The sequence below is a fragment of the Thamnophis elegans genome, chromosome 6 (genome assembly GCF_009769535.1).
Source record: "Thamnophis elegans isolate rThaEle1 chromosome 6, rThaEle1.pri, whole genome shotgun sequence".
Taxonomy (NCBI): Eukaryota; Metazoa; Chordata; class Lepidosauria; order Squamata; family Colubridae; genus Thamnophis; species Thamnophis elegans.
Genome location: NC_045546.1, coordinates 81,000,911 through 81,027,490, shown reverse-complemented (window position 1 = coordinate 81,027,490; position 26,580 = coordinate 81,000,911). Strand labels below are relative to the sequence as shown.

General features: G+C 38.6%; 1 protein-coding gene across 1 annotated transcript in view; it reads right to left on the bottom strand.

Moving 5' to 3' along the window:
* Positions 1-26,580, bottom strand: part of TRIO (trio Rho guanine nucleotide exchange factor) — a 325,986-nt gene that overhangs the window by 67,547 nt on the left and 231,859 nt on the right. Inside the window, exons 30-34 of the mRNA XM_032219436.1 lie at positions 25,879-26,069; positions 24,754-24,855; positions 23,025-23,167; positions 21,691-21,790; positions 15,528-15,771 (exon numbers count right to left, since the gene is read on the bottom strand). Coding sequence (XP_032075327.1) covers positions 15,528-15,771; positions 21,691-21,790; positions 23,025-23,167; positions 24,754-24,855; positions 25,879-26,069 — 780 coding nt within the window. The remainder of the gene's footprint in view (positions 1-15,527; positions 15,772-21,690; positions 21,791-23,024; positions 23,168-24,753; positions 24,856-25,878; positions 26,070-26,580) is intronic.

Sequence of the window (26,580 nt, the reverse complement as noted above, 5' to 3'; positions counted from 1 at the left end):
TTAACCCTCAGACATGCCTTCCTGCAGCCCCAGATGTGCTTCATTCCAGGAGAGATTTTGCAGTCATTGTTCTGGCCGGCTCTGGTGAGGTCTGCAGAAACACATTTAACAACTTCCATCTGTGCCCGAAAAGCTAAGGCTATATGCTTCTTTAAGGAGCTGGCTGAAATCCAAGGGTTACACCGCTCTGTCAGTTATACTGGTGACTTTACTGCATTCCAGTCTTCACCCTCTTTTCCTGAATGGCCTTTCCCAGGGATCCCTGTTTAGCAATACTATCTTTAAAGATGGATGGCTTGATACTACATACATACACATGATCATCACCCTGGAGAGGATGTTAAATACGGAGAGAAAAGAGGCATGTTCTATTTAATCCATAACATTTATCTGAAATTTGAATTAATGATGCCAAATAAATACCACAGATGGAAGTATGACTCACACTATGATCTAACTTGCAAACTAAAGGCAGAGGAAGTGCCATGGACAAGGATGTACATGGTCCAGAAAATAATGGGAACGGAAGCTGAAAATCTAGACTGTGGGTAGTAGGTATGCTAAATCTGTGTGCCAGTACCCTGAAAATACAGCCATGTAACAATTTTTTTTATGTTGTATATTGTATAGCCTTTATTATCATTGTACATCATGGGTACAACAAAATTTACAGATTATGTATTTGTAAATATTCCATATTTGCTATTCAGTGAAGAAAGGTAGCATTCCTTTCAGTAGAGAGAATGAGACTCCCAGATTTTGCTTGAATGTGCAAAAATGAAACTTAGACCCATCAAAATGTGTAAAAGGGAAACAATTGAAAACTCTCTGCTTTCCCCAGTATTCTGCAGTCCCGATGGTCTGAATTACAATTCCCATCATTTACAGCAAAAATGTCTGATGATCAATGATAACTAATATTATAAATGAAATTTTATTTATTTATTTATTTATTTATTTATTTATTAGACTTATATACCGCTTCATAGGGCTTCCAGCCCTCTCTAAGTGGTTTACAGATTTTTAGCAAATTGAGTCAGCAAATTGCCCCCACAGTCTGGGTCCTCATTTCACCCACCTCGGAAGGATGGAAGGCTGAGTCAACCTTGAGCCGGTGAGATTTGAACCGCTGAACTGCAGATAACAGTCAGCTGAAATGGCCTGCAGTACTGCACCCTAACCACTGCACTACCTCGGCTTCCTCCTTCCTTTTGGAGGAAATATTACAGGAATAGCAACAGCAATAGCACATAGACTTTTATACTGCTTCACAGTGCTACACATCCCTCTCTAAGCTCAGTTTACAGAGTCAGCATATTGCTCCCCAAAATCTGGGTCCTCATTTTACCAACTTCAGAAGGATGGAAGGCTGAGTCAATCTTGAGCTGGTAAGAACTGAATTGCTGAACTGCTGGCAACTGGCAGTCAGCAGAATTAGCTTGCAGTACTGCATTCTAACCACTGTACCAAAATGGTTCAGGAAAGACAGTTTTGCACTCTTAATTACTCTTGGATTTTTTAAAAAAAACTTTACATTTCTTATTGACTTCCCATTTCTCAGTGACACTTGTATAAATATCTATTCATGGCAGGATACGTAAATTAAATTAGTTACATTAATGAATCATTTTAATGATTAAAGTAATCTAAACTTTTACTGAATAATTTAAAGTAATCTAAACTGTAATGTAATAATGTAAATAAATATATTAACACTTAATTGCTGAAGTTACACAATGCTATCTGTTTTTTCTCTGTATCGTAAATCTGGCTATGAAGCTAGACTCTAAGTGTGTAGCATTTACACCTATATTTTTGGTTTTTCTGCCATTCTGATACATTTTCTTCATAAGATACTTGGTTGTAGCTTCGCTTCTTAGTTATTTCTGCACCATCTTTATCTGGAAGGTTTTCTCCAGAACAATTAATAAGCTCTTTTTCTACTATTATTATATTTTATATAATATTTATATATTATTATTATAAGAGCCGAGGTGGCGCAGTGGTTAGGGTGCAGTACTGCAGGCCACTTCAGCTGACTGTTATGTGCAGTTCGGCGGTTCTAATCTCACCGGCTCAAGGTTCACCCTTCCGAGGTGGGTGAAATGAGGACCCAGACTGTGGGGGCGATATGCTGACTCTGTAAACCGCTTGGAGAGGGCTGAAAGCCCTATGAAGCGGTATATAAGTCTAACTGCTATTGCTATTGCTAATATTATTAGTTTATATCCCATCTTCCTCAAGAATTTGAGATAACATACATAATACTTTCCTATACCAACAACCCGTGAAGGGATTTAAACCCACACCAGCATCTCATCCACTATATCTCACTGATTTCCATTTTACTGTCTCTCGGACACTCAAGGCTTGAAACAATAACTATTAAAACATTGATAAGAACAGTTTAATAGGTTTTAGATTAATCCATAACCCCTAAAGATAGGAGAAGATCTTGATTTCCTTCCTGAAAGTTGAAAAAATGAACTACGAATGGCATTTTTAAGGAACCATATTCAATAAGTTGGGAGCAACACTGAAGAGTATCCTCTCCTATGTATTTGACAAATGGGTTTTAGAAAGGGATACATTCTTCAATAAGGTAGGGGTTCCTCTGTTGACTAATATCTAAGAATTCATACGGAGATACTGTTGGGACAGCACACTCCCCACCTGGAATTTATAATTCCAGGTGGGGAGTGTGCTGTCCCAACAGTATATAGCTAATTTAAGAATTAGAAGCTGTCTCCTTTAAGCAACTATCTCATGGGAAATGTAACTACCTTATGGGAAATGTAGTCCCATAACATGTGACCATATTTGTCCTCCCTGATTGGGCAGCGGGGTATTTTGCCCGGGAAATTGTTTTATTACTGCGCACTCACTGAATCGCCATCGGCACTACCAGAAGCAGCTTTGCACCAGCGGCATGGATTAGAGGAATTAACGTCTTTTCAGAACACAGGCCCAAAAGTAACTAAGCTTTTTAAAGACCAACACCATCATTTAAGATTGAGCCTAGAAAACAAATACAATGCAGGGCAAGTATTTCAGTATAGACATACTATGCTTCAGTATTATGCTTTCATTAACAGCCTAGATGCAATATTTTGCCTCAACTGAAATTTTGGATACTTGCCTTTTGTATTTGCCAACTCGGGATGTAACTAAGCCATGGGAGAATCCAACAGCACAAGAATGAACACAACTGCAACTGTCCACAACAAAATATGATACCACACTCCCTGAGTGTGAAATATGAAGATTTCTATCATCTCTTTCTAGAAATATCATTATTTAATATCATCCTAATATCTGACGTAAGCCAATATGGTGAGGGAGTCACACGTACACTATTTTCCTGCTTGCCCACCCCGCCTTTAAGGATGCTCATGTTTCCTGAGAATCCAAAGATAAGTAAGAATCAAAAATGACTCCCAGATTGATCTACTCTTTTAGGTTTCAAGGACTCGGGGCGGCATACAACATTAAAAAAACACATATTACAAAAGTTAAAAAAATTAAATAGAATATCCAAAAAACAAACCCAATTAAGATTAACAATAACATTTTTTACAAAAATTCAATTAAAATTAACAATAATCAATCATTTATTTTGTTTTGTTCAGGCCAGGCTGGCTTGCTGGAAAAGCCAACTTTTTAGGGTGCGTCGGAAGGATCGGAGGTCGGGGATTATACAAAGCTCCAGGGGCAGCTCATTCCAGAGGGAAGGTGCTCCCATAGAGAAGGCTCTCCCCCTGGGGGTCGCTAGCCGACACTGTCTGGCCGACGGCACCCTGAGGAGGCCAACTCTGTGGGATCGCACTGGACGATGGGAGGCTACCGGTGGCAGTAGGTGGTCTCGCAGGTATCCTGGGCCTAAGCCATGGAGAAATATAGAAGAAATATATACCATATCTAAAGATCTGGTTTCTCTATCCCAGTGTTTCTCAACCTTAGCAACTTGAAGATGTCCGGACTTCAACTCCAAGAATTCCCCAGCCAGCATTCGCTGGCTGGGGAATTCTAGGAGTTGAAGTCCGGACATCTTCAAGTTGCCAAGGTTGAGAAACACTGCTCTATCCAATATCCTGATAGACGTGTTGCATAAAAGGGAAACTAATAACATCCTATTCCATATGGGAACAATGGAGACCAGGAACTAAGCATTATTCAATGCCACGGAATAGCAATTCAAATAGGTTTTAATCAGAGATGATTGGAATAATCCTAGGATTTTCTCCATTTGCATTCAAGTGGTCATTCCTTTGGTTGATTTGGATCTGCAAAATGTAAGAAGACCCTGAGAAATGTCAGTGTCTACTACCACAATTCACAGATGGGATAGGATTTTGTGTTGACTGCAGGGGAGACAAGACAATCCTAAAATGCATTTGGGAATCTATTTTAAATCAGTGTGGCATATAATACTATAAACATTTCCCTTATTTTTTAAAAAATCATGAGTTACAGCATTATAAAAAGTATTACAATATTACATTATGGGAAAAAGTATTTGTCTCAACATATAAGTACCCTAAAATTTAGTAATTCTAGATATTTGGGAGAAAATAGTATTTCAGGACTATTTTCATTGAGAGAAGCAATGGATCAAGAAAGATTACACCTCCCTAATTATAATCTCTCTGTATTTAAAAAGAAATAGTCACTTTATAAAATCACAGCATTTTATATTGGAGTATTTAATAGAGGTGAACGTGTGAGCATTTAATAGATATTGCAATAGATCACATTCAGGGCAGAATAAGATTGATTCGCACAAGCCCCAAGGAATGATAAACTTATTGCAAGGTGATTCAACAATCTTGGTAACTTCATTGGAATGAGATCTGCTTGCTAGCCATGTTTAACTTGAGGCATAAGGGATGCCTCAGAGAAACTTTTTGAATTTCTTTCCACCCTAAAATTTGCAGTATCTGGATATTTTGATAATTATCAAGTTCAAAAATCCAGTAAATGTGAATATTTTGTAATTAGTAATTTTATATATTTTTTTCAATACACTTAGTATATACATTATATTAAAAGAAAGGAGATATATTATCACATTAAAGAAACTTTTTAAAAAAACCTGGCATTTTCCTCTTTTAGCCACCTCATAAATCCAGCAACTTATATAAAACTTGTGTCAAATAATAAGATGCACTTACCTCCTGTTGCCTATGATGAGCCGGAACACATATTAAGCCTAAGATACATGATTTATAACAAGGTGATATTTTACCTCCTAAATATCTATTCTACTAACACTGCAGGCTGAAGCATCTGAGAAATATTTTTGCAATTAATGCTTCTGGGAAGATACAAATATTCATCAAGAAACCATTACACTTTTCAGAAGGCAGAAGTAAAACTTTCATGAATGAGTAACAATAAAAATAGTTTCCTGCTGTTTTCCTACCATTTCAGCCTTTAACATAACATTTGTCTGAAATGCTAATATACCCATAAATAAGTAATACAGACACTGACATGTTTATACTGAAATCATTCTGAACTCAACCAGCTGCTCCAGATATTTACATATCTGAGAGTTTATGCATAGGGCTAGGATGTACATGTAACATTAGAGTACTTTGAATTTTTAGAATATTGAGATTGTTTATTGCCATCAATATATGCAGAAAAATGCAAATATATCTGGATATATTTTAATCAAACTGGAGGAGAATGAAAACATACATCCAAAGGTTTTATCAAAAGGTGTTTCAGCTTTTATGCATTGGCAATGTACTCAAGCATTTTACAAACTATGCTAAAAGTACATTTTTAAAGATTTTATTATTATTGTCTGACCAGAAAACAAAACCAGTACATCATTTAATATAGTTCTATTTGAATTCATTATTTTCATGCAGGAAAGCAAAAAATGCATATCCATCCATTAATACACCCACCCACCGCATGCTATCTTTATGGAAAAGACTAAAACAGCCAAAACTACTCAAAACCAACTTTCTGTAACTATCTAATACAAAGTGCACAATGAAGGAAATATAATAATAACCTTTTTTGCCTAACTTGGATGTGGTATACTTTCTAGAAGATACTTAACTGAGCACTGATATTTTCATACATTGCATGTTTAATTTTAGTTTTGATTTGGTAACACATAAATTTATAAGCTTGGGATATGTTATACCAGTGCTAATCTGCCCATTTCTGACGTGCATTTTCCTTTTAAAACTTGCTACAAATAGAATCAGACCTTCATAGAATAGATATCAGACCTTCATTTATTTGCTAAAGATTCTCCTCAATTCCCCAGAATCTACTGGAAATACATTTGATTCTACTTTGAAGCCCTCATTGATTCCTCTACATGCATCCGTTTCTGCAACGGAAAAATATCACAAGCACACAGAAACATGCCTCCCGGCTTTCAAGAAATTTTGAGTATTATGTATACCTAAGTCCAGAATCCAGTATTTGCAGTTGTCCGATTGTCCATTTCCACAGTACGGAGAATGATGAGATTGCAGAGTGTCAGTTCTATCTGACATGGTAAATTGTAGCGGCTGTAAAATCCTTACGCCCCTGATGTACTTTTCTGAAGAGGATTTCTACACAAAGGCTATGCTGGTGTTCTCCTGTTCCTCTCCACTCTTAAGTATGCCTTGGCCAGGAGGAGGTGGGGTAGAAAATGCATTTAAGCTTTCAGCTCTTGTAAATTCCCTTGTCTTCGGCAGAGCTACTCCCTTCAGGGGATGCTATCCTCTGACTCACTCCTCAGCACAACTCCAGATTTCAGGCTCACACTTGGGAACAGCCAGATGTGATACCGTAACTAGCCTAACTGAGGTTCAAGCAAATTCCTCGTCACATTGCAGAGTTAATTTTCAGAACATTTCTTAGCTTTGGAATTTTTTTTTTTTAGCAATCATCAATGTTATTAAAGCATGAACAGGATATAACAAATGGATTAGAGCTAGGAAATTATAAGAAAATAACACGTTAGTGCTTATTAGTCTTTTAAATTCAAGCACCAGGACAAACTAGAAAATGAAATCATCAGAGAAAAGGTCTGGAATATAAGAGATACAGAAAAAGCACATCTGTAACACTTCTCTGGGAGGATAATACAACAGTATTTCAACTGGGCAATGAAATATTACTAATCTAAGAGCTGATCCACCAAGGTATTCTAGTCAGTAAGATCTGGTACACTGTTTAATAATGAGTCAATTTCTTTGATGTAATTGACACAGCCAGATTGCTCCAGCACTATGGACCCAATTCTTAAATCTACATTGGCTGATTTTAAGGTATGAGGGTTAGGTGTATGCAATAGCTACTACAAATAGTTCCCAACTTACAACTACAATTGAGGCCAAAAATTTTCCTGCTAAGGGAATTTCGTCCCGTTTTACAACCTTTCTTGCCACAGTTGTTGAGTGAATCACTGCAGTTGTTAAGTTAGTGACATCTGGCTTCCCCATTGACTTTGCTTGTCAGGAGGCCCCAAAAGGTCGAACATTGCTACCATGAGTCAGTTACCAAGCATCTGAATTTTGATCATGAGATCATGGAGATGCTGCAATGGACGTAGGCGTGAAAAGCATTCATAAGTCTTTTTTTTCCAGTGCCATTGTAACTTTGAACAGTCATTAAGTGAACTGTTGTAAGTCAAGGACTACTTGCATTGAGAATACTACAAATACACAAATAATTTAGCTCTAGGTTTATGGCTTGAAATAGAACACTGAAGAATCAACTTTAATGGTATACGATTCAATTCATATATACAGTCTATAGACACAGAAAGAGAGACCGGTTCATCAATCAGCAATGCATGAAGAAGGCAGCTACAAGGGCTCCTTATACATTTTCAGTAAATGTCTGTCTCTTATGAAGGCTCAGGTGTCCAATATTTTTTTCTCATGCAACTCTTCAAGCAAGCAACTCTTTAAACATCTGACAGAAAACATCTTATGTCCAGACCTACAGTTACTTTCAATTTGCTAAGAGAAAACCAGATGGAAACAGTTTGGAAAACTTTGTTCTGAACAGCAAGAAATATACCTCAGCCTATGGTATAAATAATGACTAATTAAAATTAAAATTGGATTTGCAGAAAGAAATCCAAATGAGGAAAAAAATGTGCCCATTGACTCAGTGCGCTCAACAACAGCTGACAACATATATCAGGGGCTCCCAATTTTGGCAACTTTAAAATATGTAGACTTTAACTCCCAGAATTCCCCAGCCAGCATGGCTTGCTGGAAAATTCTGGGACTTAAAGTCCATGGGTCTTAAAGTTGCCAAGAATGGGAACTTTGATGTATTTATCCATTTTTATATAGTCCAGTAATTTAGTTTAGTTTAGTTTAGTTTAGCTTGATTGAGTTTGTATGCCGCCCTATTCCCGAGAGACTCAGAGCGGCTCACAATAAAAAGGGAGGGGATACAAAAAATAAAATAAAAAGAACAATTTAAAACTCTGCAACATAACCTCGAATGGGGCTGGATAGTTCAACAGCCCCAGGCCTGCCGGAACAGCCAGGTCTTAACCGCTTTGCGGAAGGCTGGAAGGGTAGTAAGGGTCCGGATCTCCATGGGGAGATCGTTCTAGAGGGCCGGAGCAGCCACAGAGAAGGCCCTCCCCTGAGGAGTTGCCAGCCGACATTGGCCGGCAGATGGAATTCGGAGGAGGCCAAGTCTGTGGGATCTGATAGGTCTTTGGGAGGTAACTGGCAGGAGGTGGCCTCTCAAGTACCCAGGTCCGATACCATGTAGGGCTTCAAAAGTAACGACTAGCACCTTGAAGCGTGTCCGGAGACCAATAGGCAGCCAGTGCAGCTCGCGGAGGATAGGTGTAACGTTGGTGTACCGAGGTGCACCCACAATCGCTCGCGCAGCTGCGTTCTGGACAAGCTGAAGTCTCCGAATACTCTTCAAGGGCAGCCCCATGTAGACTGTGTTACAGTAGTCCAGTCTTGAGGTCACGAGGGCGTGAGTGACTATTCGGAGGTCCTTCCAGTCCAGGTAGGGTCGCAATTGGTGCACCAGGCGGACCTGGGCAAAGGTCCCCCTGGTCACAGACGACAGTAAGTTATCAACCCTGGGAAAAACCAAATGTGTGTGTGATGGTGGAAACTAACAACTCCCCTGTGCTTCTGCAACTGATATTCCTCCCACAACTTGCAGGTAATGTTGAATCTTCAGGGACAATGGTTTTCAGAATGTCTATGAATGGATAGAATGTCTATATCGCCAATAGTTTTCAAATGTTCTGAGAAGAAGAAAAAACCCTTTTCATTTTATTCCCCTTAATCTTACCCTGTTCTGACCCCCCTCTTCCCACACCAACACACTCCGAGTCAAAGATACTTTCCAGAATTTATTAACAGACAGACAGGTCCTTGGCAGCAAACCGGCACAGATAAGCCGTGGCAGCAATCCAACACAGATAAGTCTTGGCAGCAATCCAGCCTGCCAAGCTCATAATTCTGTTCTCCAACATTAGTTCCTGTGTTGACTTCTGTAAGAGGGGCGTGTGCACAAGCAGTCCTTATTATAGTCTGGAGAGGAGCCTAATGACCACCAGCTGAGTGCAATTACCTCCTGGTAGCCAACCAGCCTCTCTGTACCCTGCTTGGAGTTGGAACCCTGTCCAGGGTCCTCCACATCCTCCAGAGCCGACCCATCGGGACCCTCGCTGTCAGAGTCTGGTGGCAGCTCCAACGGCTCCTGCTGGGCCACAACATACCCCATATCTTAAATGCCTTTTTCCAAGTGAAAGAATCCCAATCTCTTTTAGGAAAAATATTCGAGCCCTCCTTTTCTAGTTTCTTAAATGTTTTGCTTCCTTCTTCCCTGATTCATACAAGTATTCCTTATGTGCTCACTCTGCTAATCAACTTCAGTACTTTCACACTTCAGGTTAACTTTATCCCAGAGAATAGAATAGAGGAAGTTCTTAATCTTCCAATACTTTTATCAGGCTTTCTTCTCTGACATCTGATTTAAAAAATCTTACATTTTGGTTCCTGTTGTGTCCTCAAATGCAGATTCCTACAGTTTCCTATTCTGCTTGAATTCACATAACCGCTCCAGTCCATACAGCACAAATACAACACCAGCAATGTCTAAGAGATTTCCCAGCGCCTAACAAAATTGCCTTTTAATTTATTTATACCAAAAGGGAGACATGCTCCCCCCCAAAAGCTTCTTGGGAGCCCATGTAATAAGATGGTAAGTGGAGAAAAAGTAACGTTGAGATCATTTTAAGACTTTGTCCTCATCAGGATATTTCAGACTCGTTTCCACACAGATCTTTTAGAATATATATTTCTTATTCCTCTATTAAGACAATTACTTACCCTATTCCTATTCTTTGCTTTCTGGGTTTTTAAAATACATAGTTAGCAATCCATAAAAAGGCAGAATCTTCATGATTGAATCACGCAGGTACTTTGATGAAAAACTAGGTCAGTTTTATTTTTTATTTTTTTGCAAAAGCCTAGTACATAATGTCACCCTTGTGTCGGTTAATACTCTCAAAGAATTTTAGAAGATTGACGAGATCTGCCTCTGGGACATCCACAATGTTTTTTTCTTCACAAAACACATTCTTTAGTGTGTTTAATTTTATAGTTCCAATTTGCTTGGAAAATATATTAATCTTATTGGCCTGTAGTTTCCTAGAACTCCCTTGGATTCATTTTTTTAAAAAAAAACTAGTGATGGTTGGCTACCATCTAATACTCTGGCACTGAGCTTATTTGTAGGACAAGTTAAATATTTTGCTAAGAGTCATATTTAACAACCATTGATAGATGCAACCAGGATTTAGTTGTGTGACAAGAGCTGTGATGGAACAGTGGTTAAAATACAGCATTAGAGACAAAGTCTGCCCACTGCCAGGAGTTCAATTCTGACTGGCTCATGAATGATTCAGCCTTCCATCCTTCCGAGGTTGGTAATTAGACCCAGGGTCAGGCCTGCATTTATGTTCCTTTTAGAATTTTGGCCTGCCACACTTTCTCTTACTTCATTAAGCTGTTTCATTAGTCTAGTCGATGAGAGGGGGGAATAGAAGGAGTAGGATTGTGGAATGTATTGTTTTTCATTCTTTACTAGAAGCCAAGGTCATCCTTTGTCTCCGCACTTTCACACCTGACCGGAAGCAGCTGGGTGGAGACGCCAGCGTGGAAGAAGAAGATTGGACCATGTGATGGATTGTGGGTGTGGGGACAAGATCATGAACTTTTAACTGGGTGGGATTCTGATGTAATTTCCAGAGTTGGAATCCCACAGCACGATGCCAACATGCCTGCCTTATTAAATTGGAACTTTAAGCATAGTTTTGCCTTCGACTCTGATTTAATTCTGCATGGTATTTGGAACGCTGACACCCAGATTATTGCGGGGGGGGGGGGGGCAATATGCTGATTCTGTAAACTGCTTAGAAAGGGCTGTAAAGCACTACAAAGTGGTATATAAGTCTAAGTGCTATTGCTATTAGTGATTTATTAAGTCTTAGGTATCAAATTTTGTTGCATCAAGAGTGTATATCCTTTGTTCTTCAAATTAGGTTTTCTACCTACTGAAGGAAAGATTCCCTAAGCAGAGCTAAAGAACCTTCTTAGAAACATGTTCTAAGATAAACAAGGAAGTCCAATTTTCTCTTGAAAAAAGCACTGTTGAGACAACTATGACTTAGACAGTGGTGGGTTTCAAAAAATTTTGGAATCTCTTCTGTAGGTGTGGCCTGCTTTCCGGGTCCACTGGTGGAACCTCTTCTAACCGGTTCAGTAGATTTGACGAACCGGTTCTACCGAATAGGTGCGAACTGGTAGGAACCCACCTCTGGACCTAGATTGCTGAGAATCTCCATAGACATTTAGCTTTATCAATTACTGGATACAAAAAAGCTATGACCTTTTCCTGAACTTGGATAACAACTGCCAACACTGGAATATATATTTAGTAGAACTTCAATTATTATAGTTTTAAGTAACTTCCAAGTACCATGAAAACATGTGGCCTCTTCACGTTTATTTTCTGCTTCTATTTCAATAGTTCACTCATTCTGGGAGAGATGCCTCCTTGTAGCAAAATGTGGCTGTGTTAACTCAAAAAGCCAAGCCTAGCTATTGGTGTTACATGGGCACATCTCTTTCCTGATCAAGAATGGGTCCATGACAATTCACCATATCCAACTTGCCATGGCCAACTTGCCGTGGGACAACACGCGCCCATGGCCATGTTGCCGAGGGACAAGAATGACATCAATATTGAAGAAAGGGTGGAATAGAATCATTAAAAAAGGATGCAAAACAAGGGACCAAATGAAATGTGAATGACAAATTGTTCCACAGTGAATTCGCCATGGCGAGTTGTCATGTGGAAAGTCTGCCATGCTGGCTCAAGTGAGTTGTCCCATTCCATGAGGAATATCTTGAGCCCAGAAGACAATGCATTCCCAAAGAAGTGAAGACAGCAACCCAACAGGAACAGGGTTGTATAAATGAATGCCTTTAGTCTATTTAACTTATCTAATCTTCCCAATGTAAGCGTAAGGTTTCTTAATATTTTTAAAATATTAAAATATTTCCCTGATGAACGCATGAAGTAAAACAGTAAAAACATAATTATACATCCATGACTGCAGAAGCTTAGAGAGAGTTCTAGCACCATATTTTTCAATGAAAATGAAAAAGATAACTTTTGCTTAGATATAATAATGTTATAATTTAAAGTTTAATCTTCCTATTTTTTCTGCTATATGATCAACAGTCACTTCAAGGAAGATGCAACGTGAATTATCATGCCAAATTTCTCAGTTTCAAAGGCCACCCAATCCCAGAAGAGAAACGTCAAATATCTAGCTGCAATGCTTAAAGATTGCGTTTACATGAATTGCCAGGAATTTTATTTATGATACTGTTCTTCTCTAAGGAACAAACGAGGGTGTTCTTGGTTGTGAACTCAGCAGCAAAGAATTATGATAGCCAGCCAGTTTGATCCTTTTCTCCACCCTTGTCTTAACTATAGGAAGCCCCCCAAAAAACAAACCCTTGTGTGCTCTCATTAAGAAGGGAGTGTCAGCAAATAATTTCAGAATCAATACTACATGAAAAAACACAATATGACATTAAGAAAAAATCTAGGCAGAGTAGGGGTTTTTTGTTCTTGCTATCCAATGTATTAAAATTCCAGTATTACCAGCTGCATTCAGTAGGATTTAACAACTTTAGTTACCAACACAAAGATTGTGCTGTTTGCGTAAATTAGCATCCCCCTTCCCCCACAAATAAAAATTAGCTAGCAAAAACTGAATGATTAGGAGATACGAGACTTTTGGAAAGTATTAAAGATATTATTTCATCTTGCTTTCCAGCTTTTCTAATAATCATGACAATAATAATAGTAATAGTAATAATAAAAATAATAAAAGTAAACTGACTACCTACAACGCCATGACCGCGTTGCTAAGACCATTCACTGGAAATTGTGCCAAAAGTTTGGATTTGAGTACAGTAAAAACCACTGGGACCATCAGGTTGAGAAGGTTTTAGAGAATGAGAAAGTCAAGACTTGTGGGACTTCAGAATTCAGATTGACAGGCACTTGGCCCATAACACACCTGACATAACAATAGTTGAAAAGAAAAAAGTATGGTTCATTGATATTGCAATACCTGGAGATGCACGAATCGAAGATAAACAGCAATAAAAAATCACAACGTACTGGGACTTGCAAATTGAAGTTGAGCGACTGTGGGAAAAGAAATCGTGTGTTGTCCCGATTGTAATTGGAGCTCTTGGAGCAATACCTAAAGGACTACCTCACTATTTGGAAATTTTAAATTTATCAGACTTGAACATTCTGATTCCACAAAAAAACCAACCTACTTGGAACAGCTTATATCCTTCGACGTTACCTTAACAGTTCCTAGGTCCTTGGTTAGGACTCGAGCTGTTGAGCTACGAACCAGCCCCAAAGGCTGTGAATCTCACCAAAGATTAACCACATATAATAATATTAATATTAATATTAGTAGTAGTGGTAATAATAATAACAATAATAATAATAATATTTTTTATATTCTTGGCTGAAAGTTAATCTCTTTGACTGGAAACTATCCAAAGGCCATTTTTCCCGCCAAATGAAGAATAACTTAAATTTCATTGTTGTCATCCCCCCAGATACAATCAACTTCTAACTTTTTTTTCTTCATTGTCTAATAAATTTTATGGTAAACAATTTGAAATTCTTGGGAATTACTTCAAGGTGTTCAGAATACGATGAATTAAAAATCAAATAGCTACTTAAATGTGAACTGTTAAAACTTATCAAGAGCTGAACAACGAAACATTCTTGGCCATCAAAGATGGAGCTAAAAGGAAATATTAAACCAACCCTTCCTAGTTAGATGGTAGGGCTTAAAATTTCTTCCTCTCTGAAGAATTCCTTCCTTCTGAAGAAAAGAATATTATTTTCAGTTTAAACCTGCCTTCTAGGAGAAGCAGTGGCTTTTTAAAATCAGCTTTATATTACGAAGACAAGGAGGAAGATGAGGAAAAAACTATAGGTTGGAAACAGAGCCAAGATTGCAGCATGAGAAGCACAAATCAGGTATGCATAAACATCATTTTTGATGGTTCTATACAATTTCCTTAGGCAGCCAATTATTCTCAAGTACAGAAAGCTATAAATCCCGACTTAACTTAAAACGCTAGCATTATCGGTGGTGGCCACTGAAATTGTCTACTCAAGACACTTTGGTATGTATAAAGAATCTGGGGGAAAATCTGTCTTGTGTATGCAGCTAGCTTTTACAGGAAAGCAGAAATGCACGTAATTCTTGCCACTTTTGCCTTTTCCAGTGATAGGGAAAACTGGGGGAACAGGGCCCTCCCATTTCTCTGTAGCTGTTTGCGGACAATAAGATTGGTCTACCATATATGGCACAATAAGAAACATTTAGTTTTTCGTTTTGCAATTAAAAGGGGGAAAGTGCAGGAGGCCAATATCATTAAGATGTAAATCTGTTGACTTCCCGATCATATCAATAACAAATAACACCTTGGCAATAATGATTTCATAGATACTGGGTTTCATTGTTGTAAGCCCCCAGAGACGTGTTTAAGGTGGACATACAAATCTGCTAAAAAAATAACGTGACCTGACAAATGTGCGCCGACAAATGCACACCGACAAAACCACAGTTAGGGTTAGGGTTACAATGTTGTTTTCGTGTCCCACTATGTTGTTTGTTCATGGAGCACTTTTGTGGGTGTGGTTCTGTCAGCGCGGTTCTGTCGGCGCGCATTTGTCGGTGAACCAAAAATAATGTTACACTTTATAGAAGGCCACTGTGAAACAAGCAACAATCCAATCCAACATTCATAGTTTGTAAAAAAAACGTTTACATTCTATGTAAACTAAATAGTCCTAAATTGCACTACACTCATTTTTTATAATATCCATCACAGCACTGTTAAACCAAAGTACAGGGAAAGGAAAAAGCAGACAACTGGAAAACTTAATTCTCTTACCTTTGTGGTTAAAGATGCCTTCCATCTCCATACTACTCCTAGAATGCGCAATGCAGAGAGAACCACAGGGAACTAGTCCTTCCGCGGCTGGGGATCGGTCAGTAGTCCGTACCAGACACCAGTCAGGTTTATCATGAGGTCTCTCCAGCACTTCTACTGTCTGACCACGACGGATTGTGAGTTCATTGCTGTTGCATGCTGTAAAGTCATGGATGACCACTGTCAGCTCACAACCACCAGATAACTAGAAGAAGGGAACAAAACAGAAATCTCAGTGTTCTGTGTTGAAGAATTCATTCATTTCTACCCATCTGGATAATTTTTTGACCATCTGAAGTAGTTCCATAACAAATTGAACAGCTAGTGACATTAACATAATTCTCACTTTGCATTATATGTGATAGTCCTTACATAATTATTCTTCTTCAGTTCTTCTGGATATATATGTCTGCCTTCTCAGCGAGAACGTGTATAATGAATTTAATAAGAAAATATTGAAAAGCTGAATTTATTTTTAAATAATTTACATGAAGTTTTACTATTTTTTATATTTTACGTTATATGCAAAAATGTCCAGTGATTTTATAACAATTGAAATAGATTCCCCTAGAACATTCATGGTGTGACCCAACAAAAGCGCGCACGACAAAAGCGTGTTGACAATAGCGCGTCGACAGAAGGGCGATTTAAGTTAAGGTAAGGGATAGGGTTAGGGTTAGGTTTAGGGTTAGCATTACGTTTAGGGTTAGGTTACTGGATGGAGTAAACCCAGTCTGGCTGCTGTCTCCACGATCACAGGCGAATACAATAATCAGAATTTAATTTCACTTCTGAATAATGCACTATGTGATTCTGGAGAAGGGATGTATTACTCTTGGCGATTTGCATTACTAGAGGGACGCAACCAGTCCATTTTTTTGAATATTACTTTTTGGTAGGTCTCTGGTCATCCAGGGCTAAGGTGTATCTTTCCAGTTCATCGGACAATCCTTACAAATAAATAAAATAAAAATAAACGTACAGACTAATTTTCCACTTCCTTTCTACATAATGTATTATAACTTCAGTTAGTCTAGCTGGAATGTTCCCAAAACTTTCCCATGACCACAGTCTGCAAAAGCTTGGCTTTCTGATCTTAAGTTTTGAAAGTGGGAAGGGGGAGAGGGTAAAGAGAAAAGACGATGTATGTTTCTCATAATGAAGCAAAATAAATCAGCTTCTATCCGTCAAGACACAGGCAGGAATTGTTCCCAAACAATCTCTCAGGATAATTTCCAGTCAAGTTAAGAGGTGTGCATTTTCAGAAACATGTTGCCTTCTTCCCCCTTAAGCGTATGAGGGGCACCCTTTTTCATCCACACCCATTCTGTTTTGCTTATATTAGCACTCCATCCACTCAAAATCATGTCAAAAGATAATTTATTTGGGGGTGGAAAGGGCAGGCCGGCAAAAAAAGCCCTTGGGGCTTTTAAAAATGATTTATTTTTATATTACTTCCCTTCGATTGGAGTCAGAAACAATTGAAAACAGCTGTATTCCTGAAGCGGTCTGAGAAAGGGGCTTTTTTTTTTAATTTAAAGTCTGATCACAAAGCAAGAAAGCAATAAGTAGATCTTCTAAGGAAAGAATGCTGCAAATAGAAAATTTGTGTTTGAAAAGAAAGGAAGGGAAGAAGGAAGGAAAGGAGGGGAGGAAGGAAGTAGAGAATGGAGGGACGAAGGAAAGGAAAGGAGTGGAGGGTAGAAGAGAGAGGAAGAGAAGGAGAGAAAGTAGGAGAGGAAGAAGAAGTGTGGAGGAGAGGTAAGGGAAGAAGAAAGAGGTAAGGGAAGGTGGGTAGAAGGGAGAGAAAAAGAAGGAGGAAGAGAAAGAAAGAGAAGGGGAGAAGGTAGGAAGGAGAAGAAAAAGGGTAGGAGTAGGGAAGAAGTAAGGGAAGGAAGAAGGGGACGGAGACGAGGAAGGAAGTAGAGAAGGAAGGGAGGGAGAAAAGAAAAAGAAAACGAGGTGGTGTCTTAGCAGTTGCGAAGGATGGTAAACAAAGCATTTTAAACTATACCTTATAACCTTCCAAATGGAATAATAATAATAATATACGAATGGCAAAGAAAAAGAATAATTATGAGAAAATTTGCGTTTGAATCATCCTGAATAGATAATATAAAATTGGCCTTGTTATTGTAGATGCAAATTGAAATAGCAAAAAATATAGTGATGTCCACGTTAGAAGATTGGCTTTTTAGTAATAAATAGTGAGGTTATAAGTAGAAGCCAAGAAGGGAGGAACTTAGGAAGGAAGATTAAATAAAGGAGTGACTGGCTAATGGGAGAAGAACTGTAATTGAATTTGGAAGTTCTTGGTTTGCGTCCACTTAATCGTAAAATCTCTCAGTAAAATAATTTCAAACTGCCAAACTGGGAAGATCTCATTTGAGAAATGCTCCAAACGAATTTTCCAATCCTCCAGACCTCAAGAAAGCTATAAATTTCAATCAGAAGACAACACGTACTTTAAATTCTGCATATGGTATTGGTCTCTATGTGGGAAACCGATATTCCATTTTCATCCCTATTATTCAAACATCATGATACTCCATGGGATCCTCGCCATGATGAAATACAGTTAAGTGCTATCCATTTGTACACAGTTGGCATTTTCCTCAAATATGTGACGTTTTCTCAGGAGGAGGTTTTTAGGTATTACAAATAAGAAGTATTCAACCCTTCCCCTCCTCCATCAACTTTACTCCAGCAATTTCTTTTTTTCTTCAGTCATTCACACTTTTACTACAAATGTATGCAGTGAAGTCTTTCTTAATACAACTGCAGTCATCTTGGTTTCCATAAGTCGGGAAGCATTATTATCTTTATTATATTAGTATCTGCGAGACCGTCTTCTGCCACATACCTCCCAACGGCCAATAAGATTAGATTAGATTAGTTTAGATAAGTTTATTTATAGGCCGCCCTTTTCCCTGAGGGGACTCAGGGCGGCTTACAACTTATGGGGAAGGGGAATACACACAATGACGTATAAAGACAATACATAATTAAAAATAGAAACAACATTCATCATTCGGGTGGGGGCGGATTATAATCTTTAACCCCAGGCCTGACGGGATAGCCAGATCTTAAGGGCTGTGCGGAAGGTCTGGAGGGTGGTGAGGGTACGAATCTCCACGGGGAGATCGTTCCAAAGGGTCGGAGCTACTACTGAAAAGGCTCTCCTCCGCGTAGTTGCCAGTCGACACTGACTGGCGAATGGAACTTGGAGGAGGCCTAATCTGTGAGATCTAATAGGTCGCGAGGAGGTAATCACACAGGGTGGGCCTTCTCCAGGTGCCGTCGACCAGACAATGTCGTCTGGCGGCTCCTCGGGGGAGGGCCTTCTCTGTAGCTACTCCGACCCTATGGAACGATCTACCCCCAGAGATCCGGACCCTTCCCACTCTCTCGGCCTTCCGAAAGGCTACTAAAACCTGGCTATTCCGGCAGGCCTGGGGCTGTTGACCTCATGAACGAGGTCCAGCCCCGCCCAGATTGAGTGCCTGAAGTGTTTTTTAATCTGCTTTTCTTCTCTATTTTTTAATTTTTATCCTTTTAGAGATGTATTTCTGTAAGCCGCCCGGAGTCCTTCGGGATTGGGCGGCATATAAATTCATTAAATTTGAATTTGAATTTATTATTAGAAACCTGGATCATACGGAAGACAACACAAGTGCAGTTGTATCTTGGAAGGCTTCCCTGATGCTGCCAACTACACTCAGGATGAACATCTGCAGGGGAAAACGAGGCTAGTAAATATCACAAAGCATTAAGATTGTGCAGGCTGATCAAGCTGTTACTGGTTGCATTCATAATGCTTCAAAAGGACCTGTGTGTCTGATGCGCATAAAAAAGACATTTGTAAGGAAACGTTCCAAAGATGAATAGCAAAGAAAGGCTAATGTGGCCTTATGGACTTCTCCAAACTTTCATTCAAAGTGCAGAAGGTTTAGTTTTAGTTTTAGTTTTATTTATATGCCGCCCTATTCCCAGCGGGACTCAGGGCGGCGCACAAACCCAAGGAGGGGAAGGGAAACACAAAAACTACAAATACAAGCATTTAAAAATAACCAACAGCCACACAAATCGAGAAGGGAAGGGAACTCATCGACCCCAGGCCTGCCGACACAGCCAGGTTTTAACGGCTTTTCAGAAGGCCTGGAGAGAGGTGAGGGTCCGAATCTCTGCGGGGAGCTCGTTCCAAAGGGCCGGAGCTGCCACAGAGAAGGCCCTCCCCCGGGTAGTAGCCAGATGGCATTGGCTGGTAGACGGAACCCGGAGGAGGCCGACCCTGTGAGATCTAATGGGTCTTTGGGAGGTAATTGGCAGCAGGCAGTCTCTCAAGTACCCAGGTCCAATACCATGAAGGGCTTTATAAGTGAAGTCATGACTCACTTATAAAGTTCCAAGGTTATTAAGGCAGAGAAGAGAAATAAAGGCTAAATGCACTTCCTCAATTTAGAAATGCTTCCAGCTGCTACAACAACAAACAAACAAACAAACAAACAAACAGATTCTTAATAACTTCTTTACTCCTTTAAAATATCTAAACAAGCTAAGAAACTTCACTCAGGTTTTGTATGACTTTTAAAAAAACATTTGAAAATCTAATTTCTAAGCAACATAAGGAAAATGAGGGAACAGAAAAGTATTTCTGGAAACCATACACATTTATTTAAGTAATAGAATTACCAATTAATGAACAAGAATCATGATTTCACATTATTAGATAAATCACAGCTTCTTTCACATTAATGTACTGGATGAAGAGGGCCTGACAATTGGCTTTTATCTAGAAGCATAAACTGAGGCTTGGTATCTATATTGCCAGAGACAGAAGCTTTTTCAATATAAGAGATTTAACTCATTTTTCTCTTAGCTAGATAATTTAAAAAAAACACACCAAAGAAGCCCCCAATTAAGGAGTGGCCTTAATTTGATCTTCCTTTTTATTTACATAAAATTCTTAATAGAATTAGAACTAGAACTATCTGCACAGAAATAAAGAATATGGAAGTTTTAAATCTTGGCATGTCTTATGAGGGGTATAAATCTGTCTCTGGCCATTTAGTTTTAATAGAAATGTTAAAAGCATAAATTAATCAACCCGGTAGCTTGTACCAAGCCAAAATACCAGAAGCCGTGATGTGGTTTATTGTTCATTATGACAGAAGAAATTTAAAGTTTTGCTAATTGTACATGCACTTAGGGACTCTTAAACAGCATCCTCTAAGATCAAAAAACTAGGTAGAGCAAGAAATGTCTCGCTTCATGGAAGTTTTTTGAAGGGTAACATTAGGCCAAAGGGGTAGAGTCAGATGCATCTTCAATAATTTGCTTTTCAAATGAGAAGGCTGACTAAAGGAAAAAGCCTCTATCAGAGCTGGGACATGTTCTGCTCCTTTTCTTGCCCCTATCCTATCTCCCATAATCACATCGTGACCCGTCAAAAGCGCGAATGTCAAAAGCGCGCTGACAAAACCACGGCGCTAAAACTGCGATGTCAAAAGCGCGCCGACAACAGCGCGATTTAAGTTAAGTTAAGGTAAGGTTTAGGGTTAGGTTTAGGGTTATGTTACAGCGCGCTTCTGTTGGCGCGCTGTTGTCGGCGCGCTTCAGCGCTCATTCGTCGGCGTGCTTTTGTCACCGCGGTTTAGTCAGGTGCGCTTTTGTCGTTCGCGCATTTGTGGTGGAACCTAATCACATATAAACACACACACACACACCTCTCAACTGATGGAGAAACAACTACCTCCTTTCTCTGTAATTGTACAAATGCCTATGTTCTCTTTAAGCATATAAATATGTTTTTCATCTATGTGAATGGTGTTGCAGAAACTGAAAGGATCTAATTTTCATAGCTGAAACTAAAGGAACACGGGAATTAATAGCTTAGCGCTATTGACCATCTGGAGGACATATACAACCAGCTCTGAATTTACTGGAGATCCGAGGATATAAAAATGAAGATAAAATCCAATTCTTAAAATAAGCTCCAGGTTTCTAATTCCTATGTTCTGGAGACTTGTTCCTGCGCAGTGGGAGAAAAATGTACGTGCATGGTTTCATTGTAAGTTGCGCTAAATAACACAGGAAACAATCAAATTCATTATCTTTGGTTTACCTTATCACTGTCCAATGTATTTTGGGAGGTTCGTGATGCGATTGAAATAGTGTCAGGTTGACTGCTTCCTTCTCCTTGACTATCCAGATCGTCTCCATCCCTGTAAGCATAAAATGTTTTAATGTCTCTTGCAGAAATTTCTTAACTCAATTTCTTAATAATGATCATCTTACATACTGAATTAGCTTGGTATTTCAATTCAGAACAGAATAGCACGGAATGTATTAAGGAACTGTTCATCAGTTCCTTAACAAATACTATTACAGCTAAATATAACAAGCACTAAATATGTACAGTACTAACTGATCAGTCACCTTATGTTCTATGAATCTGTCCAATTCCTTGTTGAAATCTCCCCGAATTAATGTATCATGTAATTGCAAATCCTAGTTTATCTCTTATCTTTTATCTGTTTTGAATCTCATACCAGGATATACTACTGGGTTCTAATATTTTGAGACAATGTAAAAAACATAATTCCAGCTACCTTTCCTTCACTATAGTATTACACATTGAATTTATATCTACCAGTATTTCATAATCAACACTTTATTATATATGTAATTAAATCTCAGGACAATACAGACATTTTTATTAAGTGTCTTTCTTCCTTCCAGACTTTTTTCCTAAGAAGTTCAAAATGCTATAATTCTTGCAGTCACATTACTTCATTTGGTTCATTCCTATTACCATTTAACTTTTTTATTTTGAAATTTTGTACATTATGTAGTAAACTTTCTAAACAGAGTGATTTATCATTCAAATTTGATTATGCCTTTATTTAAGGTTCTAATCTACCTATATGTTTTTTAATATATTGCAACTTAGCATCATCATCCAGAATGCTATTTTTTTAAAGCACAGGATATATTTTCCCCAAAAATACTTTAGCCGCTCTGTTAAGATGGATCTCATAAAAGACAAGAACCATTTCCTGCAATAGAGCCAGTGGTGGGATTCAGCCAGTTCGCACCTATCGGGGAGAACCGGTTGTTAACTTTCTAAGCAGTTCGGAGAACTGGTTGTTAGAAGAAATCTTTTGTTTTTTCCACTTTACAGGGCTAATCCTGTAAGGAAGGCAGGAAGGAAACATTCTGGAGTTGTTTCTAGCCTAATCTTTAGTGCCATGCTTACAGAAACTGCCTCTCCGGTTAACCCTTATTACATAGTAACAGCAAGGGCGAAGCGCCCATTGATGTGAGTGATGTTGAGTTGGCCACGCCCATCCAGTCACGTGACCACCGAGCCACGCCTACCCAGCTGGTCATTAGGGCAAAGAACCGGTTGTTAAACTATTTGAATCCCACCACTGAATAGAACGGACTTCTACTAACCTTCTTCCCTTTTGTTTTGTGGTTGATGCAGTTTTAGGAATGTGAATAGGCTCTTTTAAGGCCCCTTTGAGATGAATTGTTCTTTCCTGTATTACTTCTCTGATATGTTTGATCCAGTCTTGTTTGTTCTCAATACTGGAAGCCTTAAAGATAAAGAATATCTTGTTTTAGTATATCGTTAAAAATATTTTTTTCTCAAAAGTCATGCTCATAACGTAACAGATTGTTTTAAACAAGAATTAAACAAAGCAGTGGTAGAAACTTTTTTTGCTCTTTACTTCTGAAAAATGAATACCTATTTTGCTGTTATTTATTGTTTTTAAGATAAGACGTGCTTCCTGCATTTTACATCCCTGATCTGTGTACAATCTCCAGGGATCATGACAGCATATCAGGAACATATGGTATAATATAAGACTTCTTAGAAGCATCAGAAAATACTGTTCAAAATTTACACACAGATACTTCCAGTTTCTTGGTATATTTACTTCCGCAAAGTTTGTGTGAGTTCCTTAGGATGACACACTATTCAAAAGAAGTGTCATGTCTTGTTTGAAACTTTGGTCTTCAAGACATGAAGGTTGCTTTGAGTCTTAGGTATTATGAGTCACATATCTGTTTTAAAGTGGCATTCTATTATAGGTAGTCTTTGACTTATGGCCATAATTAAGCCCAAATTTTCTGTTGCTAAGCAAGTCAGTTGTTAAGTGAGTTTTGTGTTATTTTATGACCTTTTTTGCTGTAACTGTTAAGTGATTCACTGCAGTTAAGTTAGTATCCTGGTGGTTAAGTAAATATGGCTCCGTTATTGACTTTGCTTGTCAGAAGATCGCAAAAAGTGATCACATGATCCAGGGACACCGCAACAGTCCTACATACACGGTTGCTTCCAAGCATCCAAATTTTGATCACATGACAATGGAGATGCTGCAATGGTCAGACACAGGGGTTGGTTCCTGCCAGTTCTAACCTCTTCTATAGAAAAGGTTCCACAAATCTACAGTGCCGTTTAGAACCGGTTCCAGCTCCCTTCCCCCATCCGTCTGCACATCATCAAGATGATGAGTGAGATGAGGAATTCTGGGAATTGAAGTCCACAAGTCTTAAAGCTGTCAAGTTAGAACACCCCTGGGTTTTTTTCCCCTAAAGGGTTAGGGGTGCAAGGGTCTTGTAACTTGACAGCTTTAGGACTTGCGTGCTTCAAAAGACAGAATTTCTGAGCCAACATTTTGGTTGCCAAGCAAGAGCGTTGTTAAGCGAGTTTCACCACATTTTACAAGTTGGCCATGCCCACCCAGTCACATGACTGTCAAGCCACTCCCACTTGGTCACACGGCTGGCAAGCCACTCCCACAAAGCAGGCCACACCTACAGAAGAGGTTCTAAAAAGATTTGAAACCCACCACTGGTCAGACGGCATTTTTTTTTAGTGCCACTGTAACTTCGAATGGTCACTTAATGAATATTTGTAAGTCAAGGACTACCTATAAAACAAAAGACACTTAACAACAGGCATGGGAGCCCTCAGCATTCAGGCTATAAGTAGCTTCCAGCATTCTGAGATTGTATCAATAAAATTCAGTTTTAAAATGGACAGTTTTCAGTGGAAGTTTCTTTGTTTATTTCTTCAAAATAGCCTCCAAATTATGAAAAAAAACTAATAATGCTCATGTCAAAATGTTGAACTGCCTGAGAGATTGCCCACTCTGTTTAGAAGTATACCAAATACCTTTAGCACAATTTTATTGTCTGAAGTAGGAGTTCTTCCAACCCAGAGTGCAAATTTACAGGGATCTCCTTCTACATGCTCTGTGACACCCAGCTCAGAAGTCTGAAAATTAAAGGAAGGAGGATTAGTCTTTGGTATGGGAAAAGTTTTGCAACACAAAAACACGTTTTTAAATGGGTTTTAAGAATCAGTTACCTCTTAATCACCAAAAACGTTTCAACAAAAGTTAAAGTACATAATAAGCAGTTGTGTGGTAATAAGCAGTTATTATTTCCTGGCTAGCTTACATGATTCAAAAGAATGACTTCGTCCGTACTTCAAATCCGGACTTGGGACCAACCAAACATATTTCACTGTATTAATCAAAAGCTTTCAGGGAAATTGGAATGACTGGCAATATGTGCCCTTCAAATATTCTTTTTACTGCAGATCTGCTTCATGATTAAAGAATAATGCTACAATATGTATCTCTCTGCTTAAGAGAACATTTTTAAAAATATTTCAGAATCTATTCCTCCGTGTCCAAAAGAGCTATCAGTTTCTTTTGCAGTTATGTAAAAAGTGTTATATTCAATAATATGCTTATGGCTTAACAAACTGGACATCTTTTAAGAAAAACCTGTGAGCAATTTTACTCCATTTTCCAATAGCTGAGCGTACTGTAAGATGTTAGCAACTATGTTTGGCTTTGATTTTTTCAGTGTAATACAGAGGTGGGTTCCTACCAGTTCGCACCAGTTCGGTAGAACCAGTTCGTCAAAGCTACCGAACCAGTTAGAAGAGGTTCCACCAGAAAACAAGCCACACCTACAGAAGAGGTTTTTGAAACCAACCACACACACACACACACACACAGAAAGAGAAAGAAAGGAAGAAAGAAAAAAAGAAAAAAGAAAGAAAAAGTGAGAGAGATGAAAGAAAAAAAGGAAAAAGGGACAGAGAGACAAAAGGAAGGAAAGAGAGAGAGAGAGAGAGAGAGAGAGAGAGAAAGAAAGAAAACACATGGCCGGCAAGCCACTCCCACCAGGTCACATGGCTGGCAAGCCACTCCCACAAAGGAGGCCACACCCACAGAGTAGGTTCGAAAATTTTTTGAAACCCACCACTGGTGTAATAGTAACTTACAAACAACTTGCTCTTGTAAATGTATTTACTTCTTCCGCTAGAGTCTTTCACTTCTTTACTAAAGACAAGTGACATCTCAAAAAGAAAGAGATGTCTTTCACGTCCTTTCCGGATGAGAGTTTTTGGATCCCACACTTGGAAGGATTCCTGAAGTATAAGTTCTCCCTGAGATTCAATGTTCTCATCAAAACCTAGGAAGCAAGTTGGAAGAATTCAAGGGAAGAAGAAAAGGAGAGAGAGAGAGAAAGAGACATGGTGTGTGATAAAACTTAATTCATTTTCTTATAATAGTTTTTTTTAAATCACTATTCCAGGAAAGACCTTAGAAATGTAGAAGTTGTCTTGGAAGTTGTTCTTTAGTGAAGGTATATAAGGTTTACATCATCAATAATTCCTTGAGAGATTGGCTGTTCATGAAAGGGAACTATATATATGTATGTATGTATGTATGTATGTATGTATGTATGCATGTATGTGTATGTATATGTATATGTATATTAGATTTCTTTTACAAAAGACTAAGAAGTCTGCCTAGTATGTAATATAGCCCAGGTTCAAATCCCAGTAAGGGTATGGCTAGCTGATGAGAGCTAAATAGCTTGAAATAGATCTATACTAGTCTCCCTTTACTTATTTATCAGCACAAATACAACAAAATGTAACAAAAAGGCAACAGTAAAAATATTGGGTTTCTGCCTGGAT